This window comes from Cupressus sempervirens, chromosome 5, assembly GCF_028749045.1.
Source record: "Cupressus sempervirens isolate cs-2001-9-10 chromosome 5, ASM2874904v1, whole genome shotgun sequence".
Lineage (NCBI taxonomy): Eukaryota > Viridiplantae > Streptophyta > Pinopsida > Cupressales > Cupressaceae > Cupressus > Cupressus sempervirens.
This window is the reverse complement of record NC_143122.1, coordinates 68,136,318-68,163,819: the sequence shown is the minus strand read 5'-3', so window position 1 is coordinate 68,163,819 and position 27,502 is coordinate 68,136,318. Positions and strand designations below refer to the sequence as shown.

The 27,502-nt window shown below is 35.8% G+C and overlaps 1 protein-coding gene and 1 long non-coding RNA gene across 3 annotated transcripts in view; one reads left to right on the top strand and one right to left on the bottom strand.

The window, feature by feature from the left end:
- Positions 1-27,502, top strand: part of LOC149554584 (uncharacterized) — a 29,997-nt gene that overhangs the window by 773 nt on the left and 1,722 nt on the right. The window contains exon 2 of the long non-coding RNA XR_016364389.1: positions 9,507-9,574. This is a non-coding gene — a long non-coding RNA (uncharacterized LOC149554584). The remainder of the gene's footprint in view (positions 1-9,506; positions 9,575-27,502) is intronic.
- LOC149554585 (Regulator of Vps4 activity in the MVB pathway protein) lies at positions 254-26,713 on the bottom strand. 2 transcript variants are annotated; one of them, XM_089828641.1, is made up of 6 exons: positions 26,506-26,713; positions 23,827-23,959; positions 3,160-3,263; positions 2,474-2,645; positions 1,920-2,060; positions 254-1,797 (listed from the first exon to the last, which is right to left on the bottom strand). In XM_089828641.1, exons 1-6 carry the CDS (start codon positions 26,574-26,576, stop codon positions 682-684), a joined length of 1,737 nt encoding a protein of 578 aa, XP_089684767.1. In that variant the 5' UTR covers positions 26,577-26,713; the 3' UTR covers positions 254-681. The 2 variants fall into 2 exon arrangements, with proteins under 2 accessions (XP_089684767.1, XP_089684768.1); XM_089828642.1 differs by lacking the exon at positions 23,827-23,959 and having other exon boundaries at positions 26,506-26,613.

The following is a 27,502-nucleotide window of genomic DNA, read 5'->3' as shown; positions in this document are numbered from 1 at the left end:
ATAGTTTGCAGCAAACTGAAGCCTAACTTATGTGAACCACGCAAGCAACAACAAGTCATCTCCATTATTCATGAGCTTTCAAAAGCAGTGCTACAAGATTTACGTGTGCAGACACAATCCCATACGGGAATTAATTTCAGATACTATTCCTCTGAATGCCGGGTGTGCAAAGTGTAATAAGAACTACAGAAAAGTTACTGAAAAATAAAATTTGCTAGCATAAAGATCAAAATGGTGCATAAATCATTTCAAATGTATCAAAATTAAAGAATCGTCTTAACCCTAATCAAGGTTTAGATTTCATCATTCACTTTGATTTATTAAGAAAACAACAAATTAGAAATTACAGGTAAATATATTTGAATATGGCTCCCAGTTCAGCACCAGTGTCAGAAGCTCGGTAACCTTGCTTAAAGCCACGGAAGAATAGAAGAAATAATTTTGTACCAAAACAACTTAAATTTTTAAAATGATCAATAATATGACTTAATAACCGCTACAAATTTCTAAAGAATGTTAAACATTCGTGATGTATTGCGACCTCCTATCCGTACAGCAGGATTTATATACCTTGGACCTTGTAAACCTTGGTGAAAAACCATTATAATGTATGGAAAGAACAGAACAGAGCTGCCTTCTTCCGAGTGCTCTCATTATCTTCATCAACACTGTTATCATGATTTATTTCCTTTGGTACTTTAAGGACTCGAAACGGGAAGCCAAGGCGTCATAGTCTGGGAGCTTTGGATGAACATGGTAGGCCCTTGAATTGCTAAGAGTCGAGGATGTCACTCCTGGAGGAGCCCTTGTTGGGGGTTGGTGGTTTGTTTGCCTTAATTCTGATTGAGGGTTTCTCCTAGTCTCAGAAACAAACTCTTCTGTATCACTATCCTCGTCATTCTCAGAGTCTGTGTAGTCTGATTCATCAAAAACTGGAGAAGCAAGATTGTTTGAGTACACCATTTCAGTCTTCCTGGGAGGCACTGATGGGATGTTCGAGTCCCTGAGTGTGTCATCTCTGTAGCCGCCAAAAGAGAGCCTTTCTGGTCTCATATCTTCATAGTTTTGCCTAGCATTTGTATTGTTACAATTGTATTTTACTTCACTTTCATTGTGTGCAGCATCCTGTTTGCTACTCCTCTTCACAGGCATTTCATAGTCGTCATCAGAATCTTGCACTTCAGTTTCCCTTCTTAGTTGTCCACTTTCATTCCTCGAAAGGTTTTTGTTTCCTACTTGACTTTCAGCCCATGTTCTCCTGTTGTGATCATACCCATGAAAAGATTGTGCCTGATGTAAATACTGTTTTCTGTTCATTCTCAAATTGCAGGCAACATCCGTCTCATCGTCACTTAAGCTTGGACCATATGGACCAGGTGCTTCTTGACAATGATGTTGAAGATTATTCTGCTTTGCAAGTTTGGCAGCAGCTCGTGCAGCCGCAACTGCTAAGTCTGCAGAATCGGCAGCCGCCTTAGCAGCAGAGGCTGTATCTTTGAAATACATTATGTGATCTTTCTCAGCATGCTGCAAAACAGCATTCTCATTGAATGTGCCAGATGATTCTGTAGATGTGCGCGATGTGTTTCTTTTTGTAACTCCCGAGTCATGAGTGTCCTTTGGTTGATATGTTGTAGGAGAATGGGATGGTAGAGCGCTTTTAGAACCGAATAGCTGGGGACTTTGATGTGAATCTGGGGATTTTGATTCAAACTTGTGACCAGAAAGAGTAGGCGAGTGATCCTTTTTTGAGGCTGTTGATAAATTGGTAGCAGCAATAAACTTACTTGGTCCTTCCTGCAAAGAATTGAAGAGACAAGTTAGTTCTCAAGGTCCCATAAAAATGAATTACAAGTTACTGTCAAGAGCGTAGAAATTCTTGTTGTAATCTTACAAGTAAATTCTTGTTATAATCTTACAAGTAGATCTTCTGGGCGCTTTAAGAATTCTACTTCTGATTCTGCTGGATCCCAGTCAACATGATATTCCTTGGCTATTTCTTTCATGAGCTTTAGCTTCACTTGACCACTAGGCGCTTTTACTGATAACTTCTCAATAATCTGAAAAGAACAAACTGGCATCAATCTCAATGTTCTGAGATTGCATAATTTAATTGGAAATAATTTTATAAATGAAAGTCACAGACATGTAGCAGTTACATGAGGCAACCTCCCTTGTAATTGTTAGACAAATGGAAGGCAACCCAAAGTCTGAATTGTTTTGCAAAGAACAGGGGGAATTTAAACTCATGACCAGTGATAGGCCAAAATCTCTCTTAATCATTACACCAAACTCAATTCCCATTTAATCAGCATGGCAATATCAATTGTTCTACACTTTCACAATTCAATATATATGGTGCTTGAATACCCCCAAAAAAATAAAAATGGGTTTACTTAAACACAAAACAGATTCCTAACATTTATCATACTTAGCTTCATTTAATAGTGTACAATGTTGAAATTAAACGTACTGTTCTGTTGACAGCACAGTCTGGTCGTAGTTCTGAAGCTGCAGTTACAAATTCTTTACCATACTTCTTTCCAAAGAGATCACGAATTTCTAGAAGTTCTGGAATGTCGGCGCACCTTGGAGCTGCAAATATTAAACTTGAAAGAGCTTCCCGTAAATCAAGAGGGCATTTGCTGTGTAACACACAAACGAGCTGTCATCCAGGGGAAAAGTAAAATACAAACAAAGTTTTTAAGGTTAGATTGCAAGGTAAATAATGTAAGAAAAAAATACAATACAGTATTAAAAGCTAGATTGGAAGGTAAATATTGTATGAAAGAAAAATATAGTAAATTGATTAAACAATTATCAAATGCTCAATGGCATTCACTATTCTGAACTAGTATGCCCAAAGCACTTGAAAAGAAAAATATATATAGAAACATGGTTAGCCTGCACATCTGTTGTTGATCGATATATAATCACTACTTGGAATGTTTAATTGGGCAAATGAAGCTATAGTAACTTGCTATACTAATTGTTCAAGGATTATTGAAGGTAAAATTCTGTTCAAATTTCCAAAATAACTTTAAACTAAACATGCTTGTATTAGTAATCTACTATGATGCAGTGTGCAATCTTTCTTCTTCCAACTAAAAATGGAATTACTGAAGATTTCTGTGTTTTGCTAGAGGTAAGGATTCATACCTCTGGGATTCAATGATGGATAGGCGTGCCACAATTAGCTCACAGAAGAGTTCAATGATATCATATGCTGCCATGATATTTTGCTCTCTAATTACATGTTCAACCTGTAAGAAACCATTAAAGATAAACAGGGGAAATACACAAACTGAAATCAAATGAATGGCCCAGAAATTAAAGTCTGAAAGATTTGTTCAAACAACATGCAACATTTTCAGACATGATAAAAGAGAGATTTTGAACATCAATGCAGGGAGTTGTTTATTTTTTCCCTCTAAATGAATGCATCCTATATTCATGGAAGAACATCAACTTATATCAACTGAGTAACAAAGTTGTACAGAAGAGGTTAATATTTGAGCCTTTATCCCCGAGGCTGAAACAAATTACAGTCCATAGTGGAAACTTATGTGAAAGATGGGACAATCAATTTTCCGTGAACCAGTATCCACAATCTCAATAAGTCTTCTTGTGTGAAGGTGCTATTCTTTCTTATCAAAGGAATCATATTATGTAACCACAAATAACATGTAAATAAATTAGATTGCTTATAAATGTAAATCCACATTAAAAGACAAAATCAGAGATTTTGATGAGTCACTCGACTTGATTTCTCTCTCTTGTAGCCTTTCCTGAGTGGAGCTTCTGTCCATAACTCCATACTTGCTTTATAACACTCCACTATTCAGAACTGAACTCGCCTCATTTTACTTGGCAATGTAAATCTACACAAGGACCAATCAGAGCACAAAGTGAAGCCCTTGTATTTGATTTTATGATATATGTCTCTCAAGTAGAGATTTACACAAGCATGGTGTATGATAAATTATCATGTATGCAAATACAATTGTAATTTGTATCATGAAAAATCATCTTTTAGTGAAATGCTTGAATTTTAATGTAGATGTAGAACTTAGTTATGACTGAAGTCGAGATATTTGATGGGTATAGTTAGTAGGCAAGGGCATAAAGCTGCGCTTTCCTTACAATTGTATGTATGCTTGTTCAAGGAAACATCATTTATAATTGAAACTTCGCATTACCCTTCTTCCCCCATGAGATTCCTCAGCGATCATTTCATCAAATGGATAAGTCCTAGTTTCATTATTATTATTGATCTAAATTAAGTCCGTAGACATGCATAAGTTGAAAAGCTTAATGTATAATAAGCAGCAACTGAATACAACTAAAATGAAAGAAGATTGACACTAACAGAAAAGCCGAGCAAATCAAATTTGAAGCTTCTTTGTGTATTGGAAAGCTTTGGCATAAACAAGTCAATTCAAATTGGAACAGAATGTAAGCACATTGACCATTACAATAACAAATTGTGCTCTGAAAAGCCTCAAAATGCAAAAGTAAAGTATAAAATGTCGAAAAAATACCCAAAAATTAAAAAATATATTTCAAAAATTTGTTCATGACTACCATTTGGATGATTTGAGATGGTTTGGATATCTTTTGCATTGGGCCTCATTGCTCACAGTTTTTGCACTAGGTAAGGGTATTTTTGTTTACTATGATTCCTAGTGGATGCTAAATTTCTGCACAGTTTCCCCTCTGACAAAATAATATCTAAGCAACTCTTAGTCACTCTAGTTAGTAGTGAACTACTTGCCCTAATGCACAAATAGAGTGGAATTTGTTGATTAATCTCCTTGACAAATTTATCTACGATTTAATACGTAGAGAGTATGCAAGGGTTTCGTTTTATAATCTGCAATTGTTCAACCACCTCTGACATGTCCAACATTGATAAAATTAGGGCTGAAGTGATTATGTATTGAGCACCAATGCAACAGAAAATTATGATGACAAGTTCAGTTTAAATGCACCACATTGAATGGTGTAAGGTTTCTATTTGGCCACTAAAACCCTTCTTTCTTAATGTACAACAATACCTTGTCTCAAAACTAGAACTCATAAGGGTCCCAATACTGATAATTTGCATGCTTGTTTTTGTTATCACATCTCTAAAAAATCCTATTAACCTGTCGTTAAATTGTGGCCTAATCCAACTCATTTTTATGCTGTGGTGATGTTTCAGCTAACACAAGTAGTGCAATTCTGATAAAAGCCCATGGTTGAAACCTAAGACAGACTTTGAATGGGCTGTGTCTTGAAGGTTCATGAAGAGATTGATCGTAGTTCTGTTGAACATAGTGCAAGCTCTCACCCCGTGTGCAAGGATGCTTGTAGTAGTACATTTGGAGAATGTAAACAATAATCTAGCTGACAACCTCTCTTGTCAATTTTGAGTCCATCGTTACCCACAAAGAAGACAGAAAATTGTTGAGAAACATGCTGTCCGTGTCTAAAACAATAGCTTGTGATCAGCCAAAACTTACAAAGAACATCTTAGCAATGTTTTTTGCAAAGACAATCTTGTTTTGGAGCATCAAAATTACCGTCTTCAAGACTGGTCAACCACAACCTATACACAATCAAGACCGTGTGCGATCATAGAGAGGCCAGACATGAAATTGATGCGCATATGAATTTCTATGGCTTGCCACAAATCATTAGGTCTTGTTCTTTATTGGTTAGATTTGCAATGCCACAAGTTATGCAAGATTTGATATATCCTACATCCAATGTAATTTTGGCCAACAAAAGTACTACAAAATCACTTATTTTCTCTATCTAAATGTGTCTTGCCACTATGGCAAGCTTAAGAATTTGTATTTTTCTAAAGATGGATCGATATCTTGTAACCGTCATTGCATAATCTTATGGTGTTAATGTGCTTGACATTGAAAATTGTTTAGTATAATTGTGGAATTTTGTTTATGTTATCCACGTTTCTTCTTCTATTTGTTACAAATGGTGTTATTTGTTCCTTCTTCAAATTGGACATGGGATGACATGGCATTATGACCCATACAAGTCTAAGGTGGCTCGTGTTATGACACATCATTTTTTATTATGTCACTTTTTGGATTTGATTGTGTAAACGTTTTTTATCATCATTTTTCCTAGATTATTAATGTTTGGGTTCATTGTAAAGAAACAATGTGTCCATTTGTATTCCACTAAAAAGGAGACTATTCAATCTTGTCGATCCCCTGGAGGTTGGAATTCATTGAGTATTGAAAATTGTTCATTTGTATGTGAACTCTTGGTGATTGTTGTATATGAAGTTTCATATTCTCATGCCTAGAGAATAAGCATTGAAGTATCTATGAGATAATATTTGTTTTGTATTTTACATGGCTAAGGTGATTGAACTGTAAAAGGCTTATTGATTGATTGATAAGTTACGAACAATGTAATTGTTTTGAATCTTGGTGATTGTGTTGAGAACAATGTAATTGTTTTGAGCTTACAATAAAAGGATCAATATTTTGTGGGGTTGGATTTTTCTAGCTCGTGAAGAAGGTTTTTCCCAGGATAATTTATTGCTTCATATGTTGTTATGATTTTCTGAGTTTTTGGTTAATGCATGTTATGCTATTCTAGTTCTCAAAAACTTAACAAAACAATGCCTTTGAAAGGAATAATGAGCTTTTGAGGCATGTTCACAAGTTATATACAAAATTTCAAAATATGCAATGTCTCCTAAAATCGCCACCCTATATAATGACGAGCTTTGGGAAAGCATTTTAAGTCATTTTAATCATAAGACGGGCTTTGGAATATGCAATGCATGTGAAATTCGTCGCCTATGGGTAATGAAGGGTTTTGGCTTTATTTTAGCATGTCAAAAACACAGAAAAGAATCAAAGGGCTTTTGAGTACCACTTGCAAGTCAATACATGTAATCCTCAAAACAAAAATGATACTTATAAGTAAGCTTTAAAAGCCCAATAAGCAAGTATAAGTTTAATTAAAAACATCCTTTTGGTTTAAGGATGGGTTTCTCACACACATTTACAAGCATTCAAAAATTTAGAGAGAAAACATGTATTGAAGCTCAAGAAGCCCACCAATGCTTTATAATATCATTGAAGTTCATATGTTCCCTTCCAAATATCAAATATGTAATGGTGAAGTTTTAATTCCATCTTGCAAGCATATGATAAACAATAAGACATGTAATGACTAACAAAAAGTCCACTTTGCAAGATTTTAAACAAGAAATAAAGACAATTCAAGCTTAAAAAGCCCACCTATAGTGTGCTTAATTCCTCAACATCTCGTGAAAAATAACTATGCTTGAGACCTAAGATATCTTGAAACAAGTGAGATTGAAAATGCGAAAAACCTAGGGTGAAAACAAAACAAAAAATTAACCAAACTAAGAAATTGCCGTAGAGAGTTTAAACTACAAGATTTTTTGTAGGGTTGTCCAATTTTGCTAATACAAAATTGAGGACAACATTCATAAACTAGTCATCCAAACTCCTAACTCCTAACTATAATCTAGTTGATGCCACCATTCTATGGATGATACCTAAATTTTGTAGGCAAACTAACAGTCTCCCCTAAAAAATAGGGACCTTCCCAAGAAAATAGGAACTACAATCAAAGTCTCCATAATGATCTCAGAGGTCCCTTGATATGTTTCAGTCAACTTCTAGTCAATCCAAAAAAAGGAGGAATCACTCCTAAATTTTAGATGACTATCCCAAACTACCCAAACAGCTTATATAGTTTGTGCTTAGCTCCACAAACCTCTGGATCAGTCCCCTATCCATACTACTGACCAATGGGAACTCAACTAGTAGGCCAACCTTTGTTGATAATTTAGTTATCTAAGGAAGGGACATTACAACATCACTAAATCAATAGTTTAGAGTTGTAACCAATTTCGTAGCATAGAAGTTGTTTTGGCTAGAGCCAAAGAAAAAAGTAAAAATGGTTGAGAAAAACAAGTAGAGGCGCTCCAAGGGGAACTAGTTAGATCTAAACTAGTGATCAAGTAATTTGTTGAAGAAAACATAAAACTAGAGGATGAGCTCAATGAAGCTACATGACAATATCGTCAACGCTTTCTTGTTGACATGGAAGCCAAATTACTAAGAGCTAGATTAGAAAATACAGAATTGATTAAAAGAAATCATAACTAGAGGAGGAGATTCAAAAAGACAAACATAAATATTATAAGCAGGTTCATGATATGGAAGATGAATTATATGGAGCTAGATTCCTATGTAAGGCATTCAGTACAAATAGATTGGGAAAAAAGGAGTTGATAAAAAGAAAAACAAAACAAAGTAAATGAGCTCCACAAAGATAACAAGAAACATTATAAGAAACTTCATGACATGGAAGCCGGATTACTTAGAGCTAGAACCAAAAATAAAGAATTGGTTGAAAGAAACATCAAACATAAGGAGGAGCTTCACAAGGATAAAGAGGAATAATGTATGTAGATCCATGACATTGAAGCCATTTTGGTTAGAACCAAAACAAAAGTTAAGGAATGGGTTGAAAGAAACAACACGAGGAGCAGATTTAAGAAGCTCAAGAAAATGAACAACTCACTACACAATATCTTGAACAAACAAGAAACAAGTTGCATGAGTGGTGTGCAACATTAGCTACAATGAAATAGGAGTGTGATCAAGTAACAACAAGAAAGAAGAGTGTGTAGGAGAGGCACCACAAGTTTATAGAAAGAGGAAGTATGTTCTTGAGCTTTATGAGATTAATGACTGTGTGAATCTCCCAATTTGCTTCTAGCCATGGGCTCAATCTCGAGAGCATGTTATACTAACAAATAAATCTCAAAGACTTGTAATTTCAATTTTTGTTGTATCAAATTATGAAATTTCAAGGAAGAATTTTAGCATTCATAACAATGGAATTCTAGTTCATTTTCCTATGGTCATCTTTTTAGCAAATAATACATAACACAATGCATCAAAAAATTGGAACTTAGGGTTCCTTAAGTTGAATTGAACTTGACTCATTTTATATTTTTTATGCTACGTGAATTGCTTCAATTGATGGGATTATTTTTTTATTCAATGAAATTAATATTTATATAACTTATCATAGTGTCCATTATGCTCAAATAAAGTAAAATTAAAAGAAATGAGAAATCACTATGTATCAAAAACCTATGTAGGGCATGACCAGTTTTTAAAAGGTAGTTTACTCAGCTTATATATCTTATATAAACAATTATTTGTGATCAGAACATGTTTTCTATAAATTACTGTTCATGTCTTGTTTATTTAGATCAATACTTGGATAAATAGAAGTATATTATCTTATTGTAATTGAATTTTACATGGTGGAATTCATCCTCTATCCTATCCAATAAATCCTCTATTTGATATGTTTGAAGTATAAATTTTCAATTAAAATTCTCAACTTGGAATAATAGCATATAGATTTGTGAAAAATAATTACTTTGTTCTTAACATTTCAGCAAACTAACATGGTTCCTTTTGTTTTACAAGTTTGAAGATATCTAATTATAGTTGTGCAAATGTGAGATAGTCTTATAAGCGGGTTATCGGGAACTTTGGTGAGTATAATTTTCAATTATCTAGAAATTTGGTTTAGATTTCCATAGTAAATAATAATATGAAAATTTTTTATTATTTTAAAAACTTGAATAAATGTGCTATACTACTGTACAGTGCTATTCATTTTGATGATGTGATTGACCAGCTCTAGTTATTTTTCTGTATGTATTTGAATTACACAAGTTTTGGAAGCCACATTTAAAAAAAAAAACTTAAGCTACCATACCTATTGATAACATTAGCAAAGTAATCCTTCTTCCTATATCTACTGTCCTAGATTTTGATGTTTTCAAATATACGAGGTAAAAAATGCTGAAATCATTGGCAGAGAGTGTATGGGATTCAAAACTAGTTAAGAAACAATGGTTGGTATGCAAGTTTTGCAGCGTAGGATACTGTTTAAGGAAAAGAGCATACAATAAAATCCACTCTACAAAAAATACTTCCTTTTAGCTGCATTATAGTATTCCTAATATATGTATTTATAGTTTTAAAAGCTGAATTTTACTATATCTAATTTTCTCATAAAGTAGATGTCAAGAAAACAAATGTATTTACTTTGAAAAAACTAAAATTAATTCAACATTCATAATAGACAAAATTATCCATGTAGAAGGAAATTTGCTGCAACAGTTTCATCATATTCATCTATAAAATTCTAATGCACAGTGTTAATGAATTGTAGCTTTGATTGGATTATTCCTATCGATGAATCAAATGCATAAGTGGCCTATTGGCCTTGAGCATTTGAAATCTATCCTTTTTTTGTATTCTATTATGATTTATCATAATACATGATTAATAAATAGTTAGGTAACAATCATATATGAGACAGAGTAGGATTACCAACCATATTAGATAATAGTTAGATAACGATCATATATGACAATCTATATAAATTCCGTTGCAAAATAGGATTACCAGCCACAATATGTGAGATAGAGTCTCTCCTACCTTAAAGGGAAGGCTCCTCTTAATCATTGTACCTTGGATCAACTCAAGGTAAGCAAGAAGTTTAGATATATTTGTAAAGGGTGTTACCGATATTCTTTCCTCTTGTTTCAAGAAAGAATCGACTCACTCGTAGAGCAAGAATGGGCAAGATAAATCTCTTAACTATACTTCTATCTTAAAATTGGAAATGATGATACCAATAAACTCACACCAACTCATAGGCTGATTGAAAGTGTACCGCTTAGATCTTTGTCTATTTTTCTATACTATGAAAGCAAATCACTACTATTGGGGCACACAGACTTCCAAAAGTAGATGATTTCTAAATTCTAAGCCTATAAGTTATTCTAGTTCATAGAAATGAAAATAACGTAACTCTAATAGTATGCATGAACACGAGAAAACAATATAAACTACAATCACAACTTCTAATTTGTATTATAATAATTGCTTCCAGACACAGCTTCGAAACAAATTGCTTCCCGTACTCACTTTGCCCCAAATACACACAAGATTAACATGAGCTAAATATAGCAACACAAATTGTAGTCACAACTTCCAATTTGAGCTACCACAATTGCTTGCAAACACAACTTCGAAACAAATTGCTCTTTATATTCACTTTTCTTCCAAATTGTACAATTAATCAATGTTATTGCACAAACAAAGACAAGCAACTACCATTAAATTAATGATTCCAAGAGGGTTTTCATGCTCAAGGAATATGAAAATAACTCAATCTGTCACTCAAAGCAAATAGTGTTCATGCAAATTTTAATCTATCCTTTCTTTCCATACAAAACTCCTTAAATAGGTACTACAAGACAACTTTAGTGCAGCCGAATAATTTACCTTGTAAAATTTAATTTTCCCCCTCAATAATAAAATAATACTTTCTTATCATTGATTTTGATGTCACTTATAAATAATAACCCTATAATTCACTTGTAACCCATGCCTAGTGCTCAAACATTATGGTATACACCATAAGTTGCACCTATAATATAAAGTCACCTTAAGATAATTGAACTATTTATTTAATTACTTTTATCCACACATTCCATGGTCTTACAAAAGTTGGCACTCTCCAAGGAGGTTTGATATCTTCAAAAGTGTAGAATACTATTTGAAAGTTGGATCTGCATTCGAAAAAATGTCATTGCAATCATCTTGACCCATGGAACACTCTTAACATTATCAAGAATTGTTTTGATGAAACAAGCGCTCTCCAAAACTATAGGAACTTACCAATAATGTTGGAATGGACCAAAACAACAACATTACAATTTGTAACAAGGAGAAGGAAATTAAATAACCTGCAAAGATTATTACAATAATAGATAGTCGTCTATTATTAGTTAATGGTTATCTATTGTAAATATCTAGTTACCTTTAGTTTGCTTTCATTTTTTAGCTTTCTCTGTTAGAATAGAATGGTTCTATTCTTTATGATCATTTCCTAAGGAAACATCATTTTATTCTTTTGTATAAATTGACCTTTCGGTCTCTATTAATAATAAGCAAGTATTTTACCAATTACTTCCGTAATATGGTATCAAAGCAAATACTTCAAATTCTTTCAAAAAAATTATAATTTCTTTTTGAAATAATTTCAGAGTTTTTGTGTTTGATAAAAAAACCTGGCTAGGGTTTATGTTCGGATTTTTGGAGAGTTATCAACAACAAATACTCAAATTTGTCTGAAGATTGAAGGATCTCAAATTCATGACTACAAAAAAACTTGCATCCCGTGCAATTTTAGTATTTTCGCAAAGCAATCTACCCTCAAAATCATGATTTTCATGAACTCATATTTTTTCTTGCTCCCATTTTCATTGGCTAAGGAACTCGACATCTTCTCCACGCGTTTTTTGCAAGGTCTAGTGACGAGTTTGGCAATTATTCTCGAATCACGGCTCTGCAAATCGAAGAAACAAAAAACCCAAGTCGTTTTTTAGAACAAACTCCGTCGTTTTTTTCCTTCTGATTGTGACTTCTGGGCATCAATCTTCCTTCTTCATGTTGTTGTAACCTCCTTCTAGCACTAGTTGTTTGTCTATATTGCATTTTTCAACCCAGTTTCAGTATCAGTTTTTCTCAAAATTGTCATTACTTTGAGATTTTTGTAGCCGGTTAGGGTTTTGCTCGAAACCCTAATTTTTAGGTTCAAAATTTTTTTTGATCATAGATACTTGGTGGGTTTTTCGAGAGCCCAACTGGGTTATCATCAAATTTTTCTAGGTGCATCAATTTTTGTGCCTCAATTTTTGAGCCAGCAAATCCAGAAATCGACAACATATTCCTTCTGGGTTTTTCAAGCTCTCTTCTTGGTCACTCCTTTTTTTGGGCCTTCTGTTTTTTTGCCTTGAAGAACATGCCTTCATAGTTTTTCATTGAAAAACGTGCCATGGCATCTCCAACAAACATTCTGCTCAAGCACAACTCCAAATTCAATGGTTGAAATTATGGCACTTGGAAGCAATGGATCATCACAATCTTTGAATATCTGAACACCAATTAACTTAATCTGGGTGATATGAAATGTCCAACTTCTCCTAGTCCTGATCAAGATAGATGGGATATGAATAATCAAGAGGTAGTGATGCTTCTCAAATTATTCGTGGTTGATGATCAGCTTTCTCAGATTCCATCTGGCAAGATAGCTGTCAAGATCTGGACACATCTCAAAGGTCTTCATGAGACTTCTAACAAAAGCAGAGCCTTCTTTCTGAAAAACACTTTGTTTTCTATTGTCATGGATGAGCGCACCTCTCTCTAGGTACACCTGAATCGAATTCAAGAAATCCGTGATCAGTTACTTGCCATCGGTCGTAAGATGGAGGAAGAGGATATTGTGGTTATCACTCTTCGGAGTTTACCAAAATCCTATGAGCATTTTATCAAGACTCTCAACATCACATCTTCTGGTGTTGATTTGAAGTTCATTGATCTCTGCAACCTGCTACTTCAGCAAGATCAATGGAAACAACAGTTTAGTAGCAACTCCAATTTCACCTCCACAGAGCAAGCCTTTGTTACGAAATCCTTTCAAAAGGATAAAGGCAAGTTTCAATAGCCATCTCAGCAGAAGTCTTTTGCTCCAGAATCAGATGGTTCCCGAAAGAACATTCAATGCAACTACTCCCACAAGTTTGGACACATGAAGGTTGAATGTCAGAAATGCTTAGTTGCACAATCTAAGCAATTAGGTTCGCAACCCAAAGCGAACAGTGCAGAGCACACTGAGTAGGTGGAATCTGTTGAATTCGAAAACGCTTAGCTGCACAATCTAAGCAATCAGGTTCGCAACCCAAAGCGAACAGTACAAAGCACACTGAGCACCTCACTCTAGGCACACCTGAATCGAATTTAGGAAATCCGTGATCAATTACTTGCCATCGGTCGTAAGATGGAGGAAGAGGATATTGTGGTTATCACTCTTCGGAGTTTACCAAAATCCTATGAGCATTTTATCGAGACTCTCAATATCACATTTTCTGGTGTTGATTTGAAGTTCATTGATCTCTAGACCCTGCTGCTTTAGCAAGATCGGTGGAAACAACAGTTCGGTAGCAGCTCTAGTTTCACCTCCATAGAGCAAGCCTTTGTTGTGAAATCCTTTCAGAAGGATAAAGGCAAGTTTCAATAGCCATCTCAGCAGAAGTCTTTTGCTCCAGAATCAGATGGTTCCCGAAAGAAGAACATTCAATGCAACTACTCTCACATGTTTGGACACATGAAGGTTGAATGTCGGAAACACTTAGCTGCACAATCTAAGCAATTAGGTTCACAACCCAAAACAAATAGTGTAGAGCACACTAAGCAGGTAGAATCTGTTGAATGTCGGAAACGCTTAGCTGCACAATCTAGGCAATCAGGTTAGCAACCCAAAGCAAACAATGCAGAGCACACTGAGCAGGCAGAATTTGCCTTTTACGCCTTCATGGCTAAAAGACCTGCAGATCATGTCAAGTCATCTGCCTAGTACATTGATTCAAGTGCCTGTCGTCATTTCACTCACCGCAGAGACTGGTTTACTGACTACCAACCTTATTCAGACTGTTATTTTTTGTGGCACAAAAGAGTACATGGTTGTCGGCAAAGGCAACATTTAGATTCAGTCTATTGGGAGGAATCTCATATTCCTCTATGTGTACTATGTTCCAGGGATGGAACTAAATCTACTCTCAGTCGGTCAGTTGCTGCGACATTCTCCACACTTGGCAATCACCTTCAATTCACATTAGTGCATCATCACTAATTGGGCGACTAAGTCTATTGTTGCAGTGGGTCTTGAGGATCATGATCTTTTCAGACTTATCGATTTTGGTGATTCTCAAGCTATGCTACTCGACGGTCCTCTGTCAACACACTTTGGCATCAATGATATGGGCACTTAAATGTACATTATCTCTCACAGCTTGCTTGGGATGAGCTTGTTCTTGGATTGCCAGAGATTCAAACTCAACAGCTTGGAGTTTGTGACGCATGTCAGGCTGGGAGGCAACATCGCACACCTTTCACCAATGGCGATTCATGGCGAACTTCTCAAGTACTTCAACTTGTTCATGCTAATATCTGTAGCCCTATGGCCACTCCTTTTGTTCTTAGGTCCAAGTATTTTTTGTTGTTTGTTGATGATTTCAATAGAAAAATGTTGGTGTATTTCCTTAAGAAGAAATCAGATGCATTTCCTGTATTTCAGAAGTCTAAACCTTTAGTTGAAAAAGAGTCTGGGAAATCTATTATTACTCTTAGATCAAACAATGGGGGAGAATTTTGTTCTAATGTTTTCTCCAACTTCTTGGATACACATGGCATCAAATGCCAATTTACCACACCCCACATGCCACAATAGAACAGTGTAGTTGAATGTCAAAACAGGACAATCACTGAGATGGCTTGATCCATGCTCGAATACAAACATGTTCCGAAAAAGTTTTGGGCAGAAGCAATTAACACTATAGTTTATCTGTTGACCTAGTCACCCACAGTGGTGTTCAAAGGTAAAAACTCCGAAAGAGGCATGGTCAAGTCGCAAGCACAAAATCAGTCAACTGAAGGTTTTTGGCTCCCTTGCTTTTGTTTGTATCCCTGATGCATCACGCAACAAGTTAGATGCCAAGAATCAAAAACTCATGCTTACTGGATTCACAAAGCCTACTGTCTGATCGATGTTGAGACATCTGGTCTCATCTATAGTTTAGATGTAGTCTTTGATGAGTAGCGAGGACCATTCATGTCTGTTTCTCTTGTTCCTAATCCAGTAGACCAGTCTATGATGGCTCATCATTTGGGAGTTCGGCTTCCATTAGGTCCACCTGATGGGAGGGCTCCAATAGCTCCTACAGCTCTAGTTATACCAGTGATACCTATACAAACACCTCCGGCTTCTCCTACAGGATCACCACGTTTTGTAGATGCTTCACCTGAGTTTGATCCAGATTCTTCTGATGAGGGAGCCTGTTGATTAAGCATCTCCTGATACACGTCAGTCATTCCCCTATCTGGCCTAAGTGGTGGGCTAAGACGCTTGCTAATCTTCGTAATGATGAGCTCATTGATGGGAGAACTGCTCGGAAAAAGAGCAAAACTATAGATTTTGTTAACTTTTCTCTCATGGCCAACATTTACAGTGTGTTTGAACCTCAAACATATTCCGAGGCTAAAGGAATTTCAGAGTGGGAACAGGCCATGCAATCTAAACGTCAGAGCCTGCTGAAGAACAACACCTAGGTCCTTTCTGATCTTCCACCAGGGAAGAAACCCATTGGCTGCAAATGGGTTTACAAAATCAAATAGAAATTGGATGGTACTTTGGACAAGTACAAAGCTCATTTAGTTGCAAAGGGCTTTTCTCAGTGTCAGGGCATTGATTATGAGGAGACCTTTGCTCCTACTGCAATGATGAGCATCATCATATTAGTCCTAGCCATGGCACTACAGTTTGGCTGGAAGGTCCATCAAATGGATATCAAGAGTGCTTTCTTGAATGGTGATCTCCATGAAGAGGTCTACATGACGTAGCCTCCTAGTTTCAAGGTTGCTGGTAAAGACCATCCGGTTCTCAAATCGGTAAAAGCTCTCTATGGCTTGAAGCAAGCCCCTCGAGCATGGTACATAAAAATTGACAAGTACCTCAGTGATCAAGGCTTCAAGAGGAGTTCTTTAGACTCAAATCTATACATCAAGAGTACTGACAGTGACATCATCCTTTTGATTATTTATGTGGATAATCTAATCATCACTAGCAGTTTGGCATCTTTGATTCAGGGAATCAAACAAAATTTATGCCAATCTTTTGATATGACTGACCTTGGGCTCATGCATTATTACCTAGGTGTTGAAGTTTGGCAACACTCTTCTAGTATATTCATCTCTTAGTCCAAATATGCTAGGGCCCTGTTAGACAAATTTCGCATGAAGGATTGCAAGCCTGCATCTACACTTATGGAGAAAGGTCACAAGTTATCTGCAAAGTCTAATTCTCCTTCCGTTGATGATACTATATACATGCAACTAGTAGGTAGCCTCATCTACCTCTCTGCTACTAGGCCTAATATTGGCTTTGCAGTCAGCTATATTTCACACTTTATGACAATTCCTAAGGCTGATTAGATGGCACTTCTAATTATGGACTTTTGTACTCTTGAAGTTCTAATCCTAAACTCAGTGGGTTCACAGATTCAAATTGGGCAGGCTCTGTTGATGATAAAAAGTCAATGTCTGGATATGTGTTCAATTTGGGATCTGGTGCAGTCACATGGACCAATAAGAAGCAATAGGCAGTTTCTCTCTCCTTTACAGAGGCCGAATACAGAGGGACTGTTAAGGCAAGATATGAAGTTGTTTGGCTTCATCGGACGCTTGGGGATATGCAGATGTCACTAGCAGGACCAACTACTTTGTTTGTTGATAACAAAGGCATTATCAAGTTAGCACAACATTCAGTCTTCCATGAACAAACGAAGCATGTGGATGTTCATTGTCATTACATATGACAGCTGGTTGAAAACGAGACTACAGATTTGTAGTATTTTCCTACCATAGATCAAACTGTAGACATTCTCACCAAGCATGTTTGTCCTGATAAGTTTGTCAAATTCAGAGGACAAGTTGATGTTCTAGATAGATTAACCATTAAGGGAGGGTATTACAATAATAGATAGTCGTCTATTATTAGTTAATGGTTATCTATTGTAAATATCTAGTTAGCTTTAGTTTGCTTTCGTTTTTTAGCTTTCTTTGTTAGAATAGAATGTTTCTATTCTTTACAAGCATTTCCTAAGGAAACATCGTTTTATTCTTTTGTATAAATTGACCTTTCGATTTCTATTAATGATAAGCAAGTACTTTATCTATTACTTCCATAATAAAGATAGCAAAGGAGAAAGAATTGCATTTGGTTTGGAAAATGATGACACCCATTAAGGTAAGTTTGTATCTCTTCGATTCACAAAGACAATTCTTTCAAAATTCAACAGATACTATGTGGCTAGAAAATCACAATACTCATAGATAGTGTACCTAGCCACACCTCCATTGTTGAGGGTTGGGCAATCAAATGGGCTCAAAGTTTAAGGATTTGAAGTAATGAATGTGAAGTCCCCATTTTTGGTGAGTCCCTCTGCAATTGATTGAGTCATTTTGTTGGTGTAATTAAATATTCACTAATTACACTTACTTAAGCTTACTTAGGATAATGTATTGCATAGTAGTTTGTGATTGAGACACTTGGGAGTTTGCACCTCAATTAAACACATGGTGTAGGAGAATTCCACTCTAGGTGGTCATAGTTGTTATTTCATTCCACCTTTAGTGTACTTATCACATTATCATCCTCATCATCGTACATACTTCATTGCATAATGGAGGATGATCCACCTTTGGTGGACATGTGATTCCACCTTGTGTGGGTGATAGCTTATCTTCTTCTTATCATTGTCTCTTATCGCCTCTCCTATATAAGGAGGCCTATTATGTACATTTCAAATCAATCCATTGGATGTCAATCAGGTCCATTATCAATAATAGCATTCTTGCATCTTCATGCAATTGTCTTCTCATTCTCTTGTGGAAATTATCTTGGTCTTTCATTTGCTCCTAGGGGTGTTGTAGAGTCACCTAAAACTCTAACACATTTCATCATAGCAACCCTTGTGAATTGACTGTGAGATTTGAGGGTCTCAATTGTGGACTTACTATTGTTAGTAAATTTATTTCGGGCAGTTGCCATATTTGGCAATGCAGTTAGTGACGCTAGTATTTGGTCATTGCCTAGATTAGATGGGCTATTTATTGCACAAGCTCGTATTTATTAATTAATTGTTAAGTTTACATTATTATAACACACTTTATTATATTTAATGTTATAAAATGATGTGTTGATGAAGCTTCTTAAGTGGAGTTACGTTTGGGAAACTAAAGTGCCCTTTGGGGATTATAAATATAAGCTCACTATGAAGGAAAAAACATCCAATTGTCTAATTTCCTTTTGTTGCTTTCTTCAAAGAGTTTTCTAAATTGTGAATTTCATTCCCTTGATGAGGTATAAGGGTTTAATCTGAGGTATTTCTCCATTGTTGAAGCATAGTGGAGATTGGAGTTTGTATATTCTGAGGAATTACCTGTCACTTCTTCTAGTATTCTAACTGTGCTCGAGAAGTCAATTATTTGGTGGTAGATTTGGAGCTCTTGTGAATTTCGATTTGCCATTGTTGAAGGGGTTTGGTGTTAGCATTTCAAATTTAGAGAAATTTGTATTTGAGTATTGGACACTAATTGTATTGGCATATGAAACGCCAATATTCTCTGTGTAGGCATTGATCTGTTAAGGTTTTGGAGAGCTCTTAATAGCTGATCAAATTGATTCTTACACTTGCAAAGTTATCTCAGTATAATTGCAACTTGGGCGCACATTTTCCTAAGCTTGGGTGTGACTTACTATTGCATTACATACCCCTTGCGTTAACTTATAAGAGGGGTTTGATCTGCAAACAAAATGGTTGTCGCTACCTTGCAAGGCAACGATTTGGAATTCTACTAAGTGGCATTTATGTTGGGGTGCCAATGAAGACATTCTGAGGTTGTGTGGTTGAAATTGGGAAGCCTACAAGTTGTAATGTGGACCTGTGTATTTCCTAGGAGAACTGTGATCTAAATTGGGAGCCCAGCATTTGAGTTTGAAGGTGTCTTTGGCTAGCATATATAATTCTAGGAGTTACATGTTGAGTTTGGACAGAAGTTTGGGATTTATACCATCAAGCAAACAAGTTCCATTATTAACTTTTATAATTATCTCTTACTGTTGAGTTGGGAATGTTAATAAATAATTGTAAATTCTTAGATTGCAAATTGGGAATTCAAGAAATTGAGTTTAGCATAATAAGTGTAATTCGATTAACGAAAGTATATTGGCTTGAGCATTTGAGGGTGAAACAATAGTTATGAATGTCAGATTATTTGAAACTGTAAGCAATGAATTGCAAAACACAACTACCTCATATTTGGAGATTGGAAAGGTTATAAAATATTTGTTATCTTTTCCTCCTTGTATTTTGAGTTGTCTTGGCATAGACAATAGAACTTCAATTTCACTAAAAAAATTGAAGAGCCAGACAAGGTTATTACAGTGGTATCAGAGTGATTTCCTACCAACCTATAGGAATTGGGCTCAAGAGCTATTGTTTTCAGTGTTTTATTCAGAGATTATTAGCATTTGATTTGGTGATCAATATTCAGTGTTCATTGATGGAGATATGAGATTTTTTCTAGGTAGGCATTATACCCGCAAAGGGCACACTTCTCCACCTAGAGCTGGAGAGCCGGATATTCAATTTGGTTCTATTGGCGACAAGGATGGCTAATAGTCCAGGTGGTTCTACTAGTACGAGATATAGAGATGTTGGCACAGGGTTTGAGATTGGCGAAGAGGTTAGAGAGACATTCAAGGACTTGGCAACTACAACATCATGTTGCTAAGGTGTTGTGGTAACATCTAACATGCTATAGCATATTGTTTTACCTAGAGATCGAAGCTTGGAGCGAGGTGCTCGTGATGCTTCTGTCAATTCACACCGATCCTGAGTAGCTGACAGGATTGACAAGGTTGGACAGACTGGCACATATGATAGACTGCAAAGGCCCATGTTTTTGAGACCCAAGGCAATGCAGTCAATAATGAGTCTAAGGCTGCACCTTTTGCAAATGATGTTGAACACTTTGCAAAGTGGGATGCTCTACCGCAGGCAATTAAGAAACATTTGGAATTTGATAGATTTATGACATATAAGCGGGAGCATTCTAAAGGTGGGCCTATGTCGGATAGACAGAGGCCTAGGCAGGTGGCTAGAAAGATGGCGCAATATGATACCTTTTGCAAATGATGTTGAACACTTTGCAGAGTGGGATGCTCTACCACAAGCAATTAAGCAACATTTGGATTTTGATAGATTTATGACGTATAAGCGAGAGCATTCTAAAGGTAGGCCTATGTCGGATAGACAGAGGCCTAGGTAGGTGGCTAGAAAGATGGTGCAAGACATTCATTTTGAGTCACCACACAATAGTGCTCAAATGTTTGACACAGTGGATGTGGAGTATGATTGGAATTCATGTCAGGTTGAGTTAGATGATGAGATTGTTGGCATGAATTCGTGGGATCAGGCACTCATTGGTGATGTAGTGATAGTGATAGCATGCTATGATATTGTCAGATCAACATCTTCTTTCGTGCCAGTTGAGTCATCTGTTGATGTGTTTAGCAGTATGCATGTGGTTGTTGATGTGTGCACTGATGTTGTTGATTTTGAGGAGAGTGATGTAGGGATAGCGCCATGTCATACTACAAATCAATGCAGTGTTGAGGTTCACTTTGTGGACAACCCTATGTTCAACATGGATGCAACATGGACTTATGGAAATCCACTTTTAGAGGTTGAAGTTGATCACTCACTTGAGTGGAGCTGGGCACAATTTACACCATCTACAGACACAATTATGTTTCCTATAGCAGTAGTTGGTGATGATCAATATTCCAAAGCAGTATATATTGTGGGGAGTGCACACAACTTCATATTCAACCCACGTCTACACAATATATATCGGGTGTGGAGTTTGTTTGTGCCTACGTTAGATTGTTGACAGAGTAGTTGGGTGGATACATGGAAGGAAAGTATGTTGAGATTTCCTTTGGAGTTATCTTCTTGTGATGTCCTGACTTCTACATCATCAACGTAGGTATTGGGTCTTATGTTGCAAGTTGTGTTGATACCATTGATGATGTTATTGGCTTACAATTGGTTCATTGATAACAAGGATGTCATGTGCTTCTTCTTATGGGATTCAGGTGGAGGTTTCAGTGTGTTGCCGAATTGCTTGAGGACAAGCAATCTTGGAGTGGGAGGACTATAATGTCCCCATTTTCTTGTGAATCTTTACAATTGATTGAGTCAATTCATCATAACGACCCTCGTGAGCTGACAATGAGATTTGAGGGTCTTAGTTGTGGACTTACTATTTTTAGTAAGTCTATTTCAAGCAATTGCTATATTTGGCAATGCAATTGGTGACGCTAGTAGTTGGTCATCACCTACATTAGATGGGGCTATTTATCGCACGGGCTCGTATTTATTAATTAATAATTAAGTTTACATTATTATAAGGCACTTTATTATATTTAATGTTATAAAATGATGTTGTGTTGGTGAAGCTTCTTAAGTGGAGTTACATTTGGGAAACTAAGTGCCATTTGGGGATTATAAATATGAGCTCATTGTGAAGTAAAAAGCATCCAATTGTTTAATTTTTTTTTGTTGATTTCTTGAGAAAGTTTTCTGAATTGTGGATTTCATTCCCTTGCTGAGGTATAAGGATTTGGTTTAAAGTATTTCGCCATTGCTGAAGTATAGCGGAGACTGGAGTTTGTGTATTCTACCTGTGACTTCTTCTACTGTTCTCACTATGCCTGAGAAGTCAATCACTTGGCAGTAAATTTGGAGCTGTTGTGAATTTCCATTTGCCATTGCTGAAGGGGTTTAGTGTTAGCATTTCAGACTTAGAGCAATTTGTATCTGAGTATTGGGCACTGATTGTTTTGGCATACAAAACACCAACCACTCTCTGTTTCCGTGTTGATTTGCTGAGATTTTGGAGAGAATTGAGTCTTACACCTGCAAACTTATCTCAGTATAATTGCAACTTGGGCGCACATTTTTCCTGAGCTTGGACGTGACTTACTACTGCATTACATACCCCCTGCGTTGACTGGTAAGAGGGGTTCAGTCTGCAAACAAAATGGCTGCCGCTACCTTGCAAGGCTGCGATTTGGAATTCCACTGAGTGGCGTTTATGCTGGGACGCCTGTGAGGACATTTTGGAGTTCGTGTGTTGGAAATTGGGAAGCCTGCGAGTTGTACTGTGGACCTGCATATTTCCTAGCAGGGCTGTGATCTAAATTGCGAGCCCTGTGTTTGAGTTTGAAGGCGTCTTAGGCTAGCATATATAATTATGGGAGCTGCACGTTGAGTTTGGACAGAAGTTTTTAATTTATACCATCAAGCAAACAGGTTCGATATTAACTATTATAATTCTCTCCGACTGTTGCAAGTTGGACTGTTAATAAATTAATTGTAAATTTTCAGATTGCAAGTTGGGAATTCAAGAAATTGAGTTTGGAATAATAAGTGCAATTCGACTAACGAAAATATATTTGCTTGAGCATTTGAGGGTTAAACAATAGTTATGAATGGTAGATTATTTGAAATTGAAAGCTGAAACAGTGAATTGCAAATCACAACTACCTCATATTTAAAGACTGGAACTGGTTATAAAATATTTGCGATCTTTTCCTCCTTGTATTTTGAGTTGGCTTGCATAGACAATAGAACCGCAATTTCACAAAAAAAATATGGGAAGAGCCAGACTATTACAGAGATAATTTTGTCTCGGACAGGCTTCCCTAATCAAATTACTCATTGAAAACTCAGATATTGAATTGAATGCCTAATGCAAAATAAGTTAAGCCAAATATAACTTGGATAGCACTATCTTCTCAGATCGAATCTACGTACAATATTTACCCTGTTTACGATTCTTACGACAGAGGCCAGAAATTTCTTCAAGTAAAAACAAATTAAGTGAAATATAACTTGGATGCAAACTAAGTATAATTTGTGAATAAATTCAAATTCAAGAACAGAATATGCAGTTATATTATTGAGATTTCGATCTCTGATTTCAGATGAAGGACTTGAGAAAAGACAATCCATCAAACAGCAAGGAAGATTACAAAACAAACCCGGATTCTAGCACTTGGATCTTGACCAGATTGAAGAAGAAGGGCCAAATCCCTTTTCAATTGCTGCAGTAGCATATCCCTTTTATTTCTCAGCAACTTTATACGTGACATTGCCAGCCTTACTAAGGTTTTGCTGTTCACACAGGCAAAATGGGTATTTGATATTTAGCCAAAGAAACAAAACATGCATTCAAGTATAATTATCGAGAGACAGAGCATCAGTGATCAGCACATGCTTTCAAATTCAACTAATCTACTACTAAAACCCTCAGCAGAAGATCAAAGGATATTTCCAACTGACTTGAGGCCAACCAAAATTATTGAATCTATGTAATGGGTTTCCACAGTATACACTGATGATAATTGCAAAGACGTAGAAAGATTGTTCTTGAGTGCTCTACACATAAACAGAGTATCAACGTGCAACATATGCTTTAAAGCAATCAAGTAGATAAAATCCCTACCAGAGACACTTGAGATGATCTAAGAAATGAATGCAAAGTATCCTGAGAATGACTTCAAAGAAAAGACTCATGGCCAGCAACCAAACGCTGGTTAGGATTAACCGATTAAGTAATCAGATACTACATAAACCTAAAACTCATACAAGAGGGGTTCATAGACAAAGTTTATGCATTTACCTGTAGTTACCAGGACATGAGAATTTACCTGTAGTTTTTTCACTTAGGTTGATCAAACAGAGACTTATATTAAAATCTTAAATGTCAGTAAAAGGCTGCCAAGTGATATTTTAGTCAAAGGTCATCCCCCAATCACTGGTCCTTATTTCAGATAATGGTATTACAATTCAATGTTTTCTTACTCTGTACATAGGAAGACTTGCCATAGGATTGAATGTTAGCTTGAAAGGCTAAATCTAAGTAATCGGTTGACAAGTGAATAACCTAATAATGAATCTCAGGAATTACGGGCAGCACCAAAATATTGGTAATTAATGTAGTAGTTGGATACCAAGTGAAAGATCCTATTGCAGATTCTCTTAGGAGGAGACATACCAGAACCAAAACGACTCTATGTTATCTTCAAATGCAAAATCCAAGAAATTGGTACTCAAGTGACTAAACCTGGCATGGATTTTTAATCACAAGAATGAAAATTCTGATTGTTAATTACAGTAACAGGATGCCAAGACAGTGACGTATAACTTCTCAGAGAGGGAGACTTGGCAAATAATTGCATTATGGCTTCAAATCTAAATATAAGCAATAAATCATAATTTATAAAGTGGATAAAATGAGATTTTGATATGTAGGCAGAGTAAAAACACTGACTCTTGAACTGGTTAACACATCTTCGTAAATCCTATAATCTTGTATGGTGGATACTTCCCATAGATTTGAATGGTATCTTACTATAACCGGAAAATGAATTTTTAAGACTTGTGACCATCTCCCACATACTCTTGACCTTTGAAAGCGGATTCTAATTTTCTAACTGAACGACCCTATAATCTTAGCCATAAATAGCAAATCCACGAAATGTACTGTCCACTAAAATACACGATAAAGGTGTATTAAAATATGACACAGACGATGGAAATGAACTCATCCACAATACACAAATACTGATCATTGTTCTGAGTAACAGGATTCCAACCTCATGACCAGCAATCCCTCACAGAGGGTCACTTGTCATTGAATTGGCTGTCAGCAAAATGCCTCAGTAATGGTTTGCCAGGCAAACAACACATAATTGATATTTAAGACTCATGAACAGCACCCAAATATTTAGTACTTTCCATATAATCAGATGTCAGCTAAAAATGCTAAATCTAAGCGACGGATTACCAATTGAATAAGCCAAATCTGACATTTAAAGATTTGTCTGAAGCAGCCCAAATACTGACGATTAATCTAAGCATCATCGTTCCAACTGAATCGCAATAAGCTTTTTATAAGACTCGTGGCTATCACCCAAATAATTGTGATTTTCCCATATGAATGGATGCTAGTGACAGGTTGCCAAGTGAACAATACAAAATTGATATTCAAGAAATATGGACAGCACCCAAACATTGAATCGTTTCCATTTGATTGGATGCTACCGAAAAATGTCAAATCGAAATGACAAATTATCAAGTGAGTAACCCAAAACTAATAATTTAAACACTCAAGGAAGCACCCAAAATCTGGCGATTGATCTGAGCATGATCATTTCAACTGAATCACCAATTGCCGCTTAGCTAGGGAGACTTGACATAGAATCTGAAGCCAGCTTAAAACGCAAATCCAAGTAAAAGATTGCCTAAGGGATAACCTAGAATTGATTTGTAAGGCCTATGGACAACTCTCAAATATGGTTCATTGTTAGCGGAAACATTATTCCAATTAAATCGCTAATAAATCCCTACCAAGATTATCTATTAGAATTAAATGTTATTCCTGATGATAATTCTGAAAACCAGTCGCCAACACCTAAATGGGATGATAATTGTCAATGACTTAGTAACCTCTTAACAGAAACATGTATTGACAAAGAAAAACCTAGATTATAACTAATATTATGTATTGAAGCCAAAGGGATGCAGTGGGTAGAACCGAACAAATAGAAACTTGTTTTTCTCATTCGACTTAAAACAGAGCGTCGTCTGCTTCATCAGAAAATACACGCAGGCTCTATTTCTTTTTGAAACTGTTAAGTGGAGCGATAGTTGCTTACCATTTTGCCGATTTGAAACCTTTTCTGAACATTGTGAATATCTTCTTTGGGTTGAAAAAATCTAAGAGCATTTTTTCTGGATTATCTAGTGAAAAATTATATTCGTTGAGGAATGAAGTGAATGACGGTGGATTTCCAACGGGCGTTTTTCCCTCGCACCTTCAAAGGGAAACATGATTTTCAAAATTGGAGTAATTCCGAAATAGATTTGACATTTGTGAGTAGCATTGAGAAGTGTATATTTCCAAGCAGGGATAAAAAGAAATCTCCTTTAGAAAAAATATAAAATTTTGGCGAATAAAATATTAGTTTAGAGGAAAAAAACTTAATTTCTATTAGTGATTTTTTTAGTACAAATTTTTTTAATTTTATTGACAATTTTTTCATTATTGGTAAAAATTGTGGACAAAAGTACACATTCGTATAGATTTTATAATTATTATTATTATATGGATCCTAATTAATTATTCAACTATAAGGTTAAATTTATCCCATTTTTATCATTACAGTTTCCCTCTAAATTATTAAATGGTGGTTTTGGGGCAGCACCATTAGGTAATCCTAAATTATTGGCCTAAATCTTATTTCGAGGAAAACTTTTAAAAGGATACCAAGTTTTACAGAAAGCCCCCAAAATGAAGATATGTGTCCCCCAATCAAATGTATTTCGAGCCAAAGTGAGAAAGGATTTTTAAAAGTTTCATGAAAAGTATTTGGAATAGAAACACATGTCAAATCTATGTACTTAATTTATAATTTGACTTAAAATGTTTACCAATATTGGCAAATATGACCATCGATTAAGAATGTCCTTTGAAATTTTAGGCAAAAATATTTAATTTACCTTGTACAAAAATTAAATTCGATTGGTGAGGTCATCACTAAAATACAAATGCTTCTATATTATTATTGGTGATTGGCCTAAGCATGGGACCCAATTTTGGTAAAGTGCAGGCGACATGGACACCCAAAATGTGCACAAAAATTAGCTAATTTT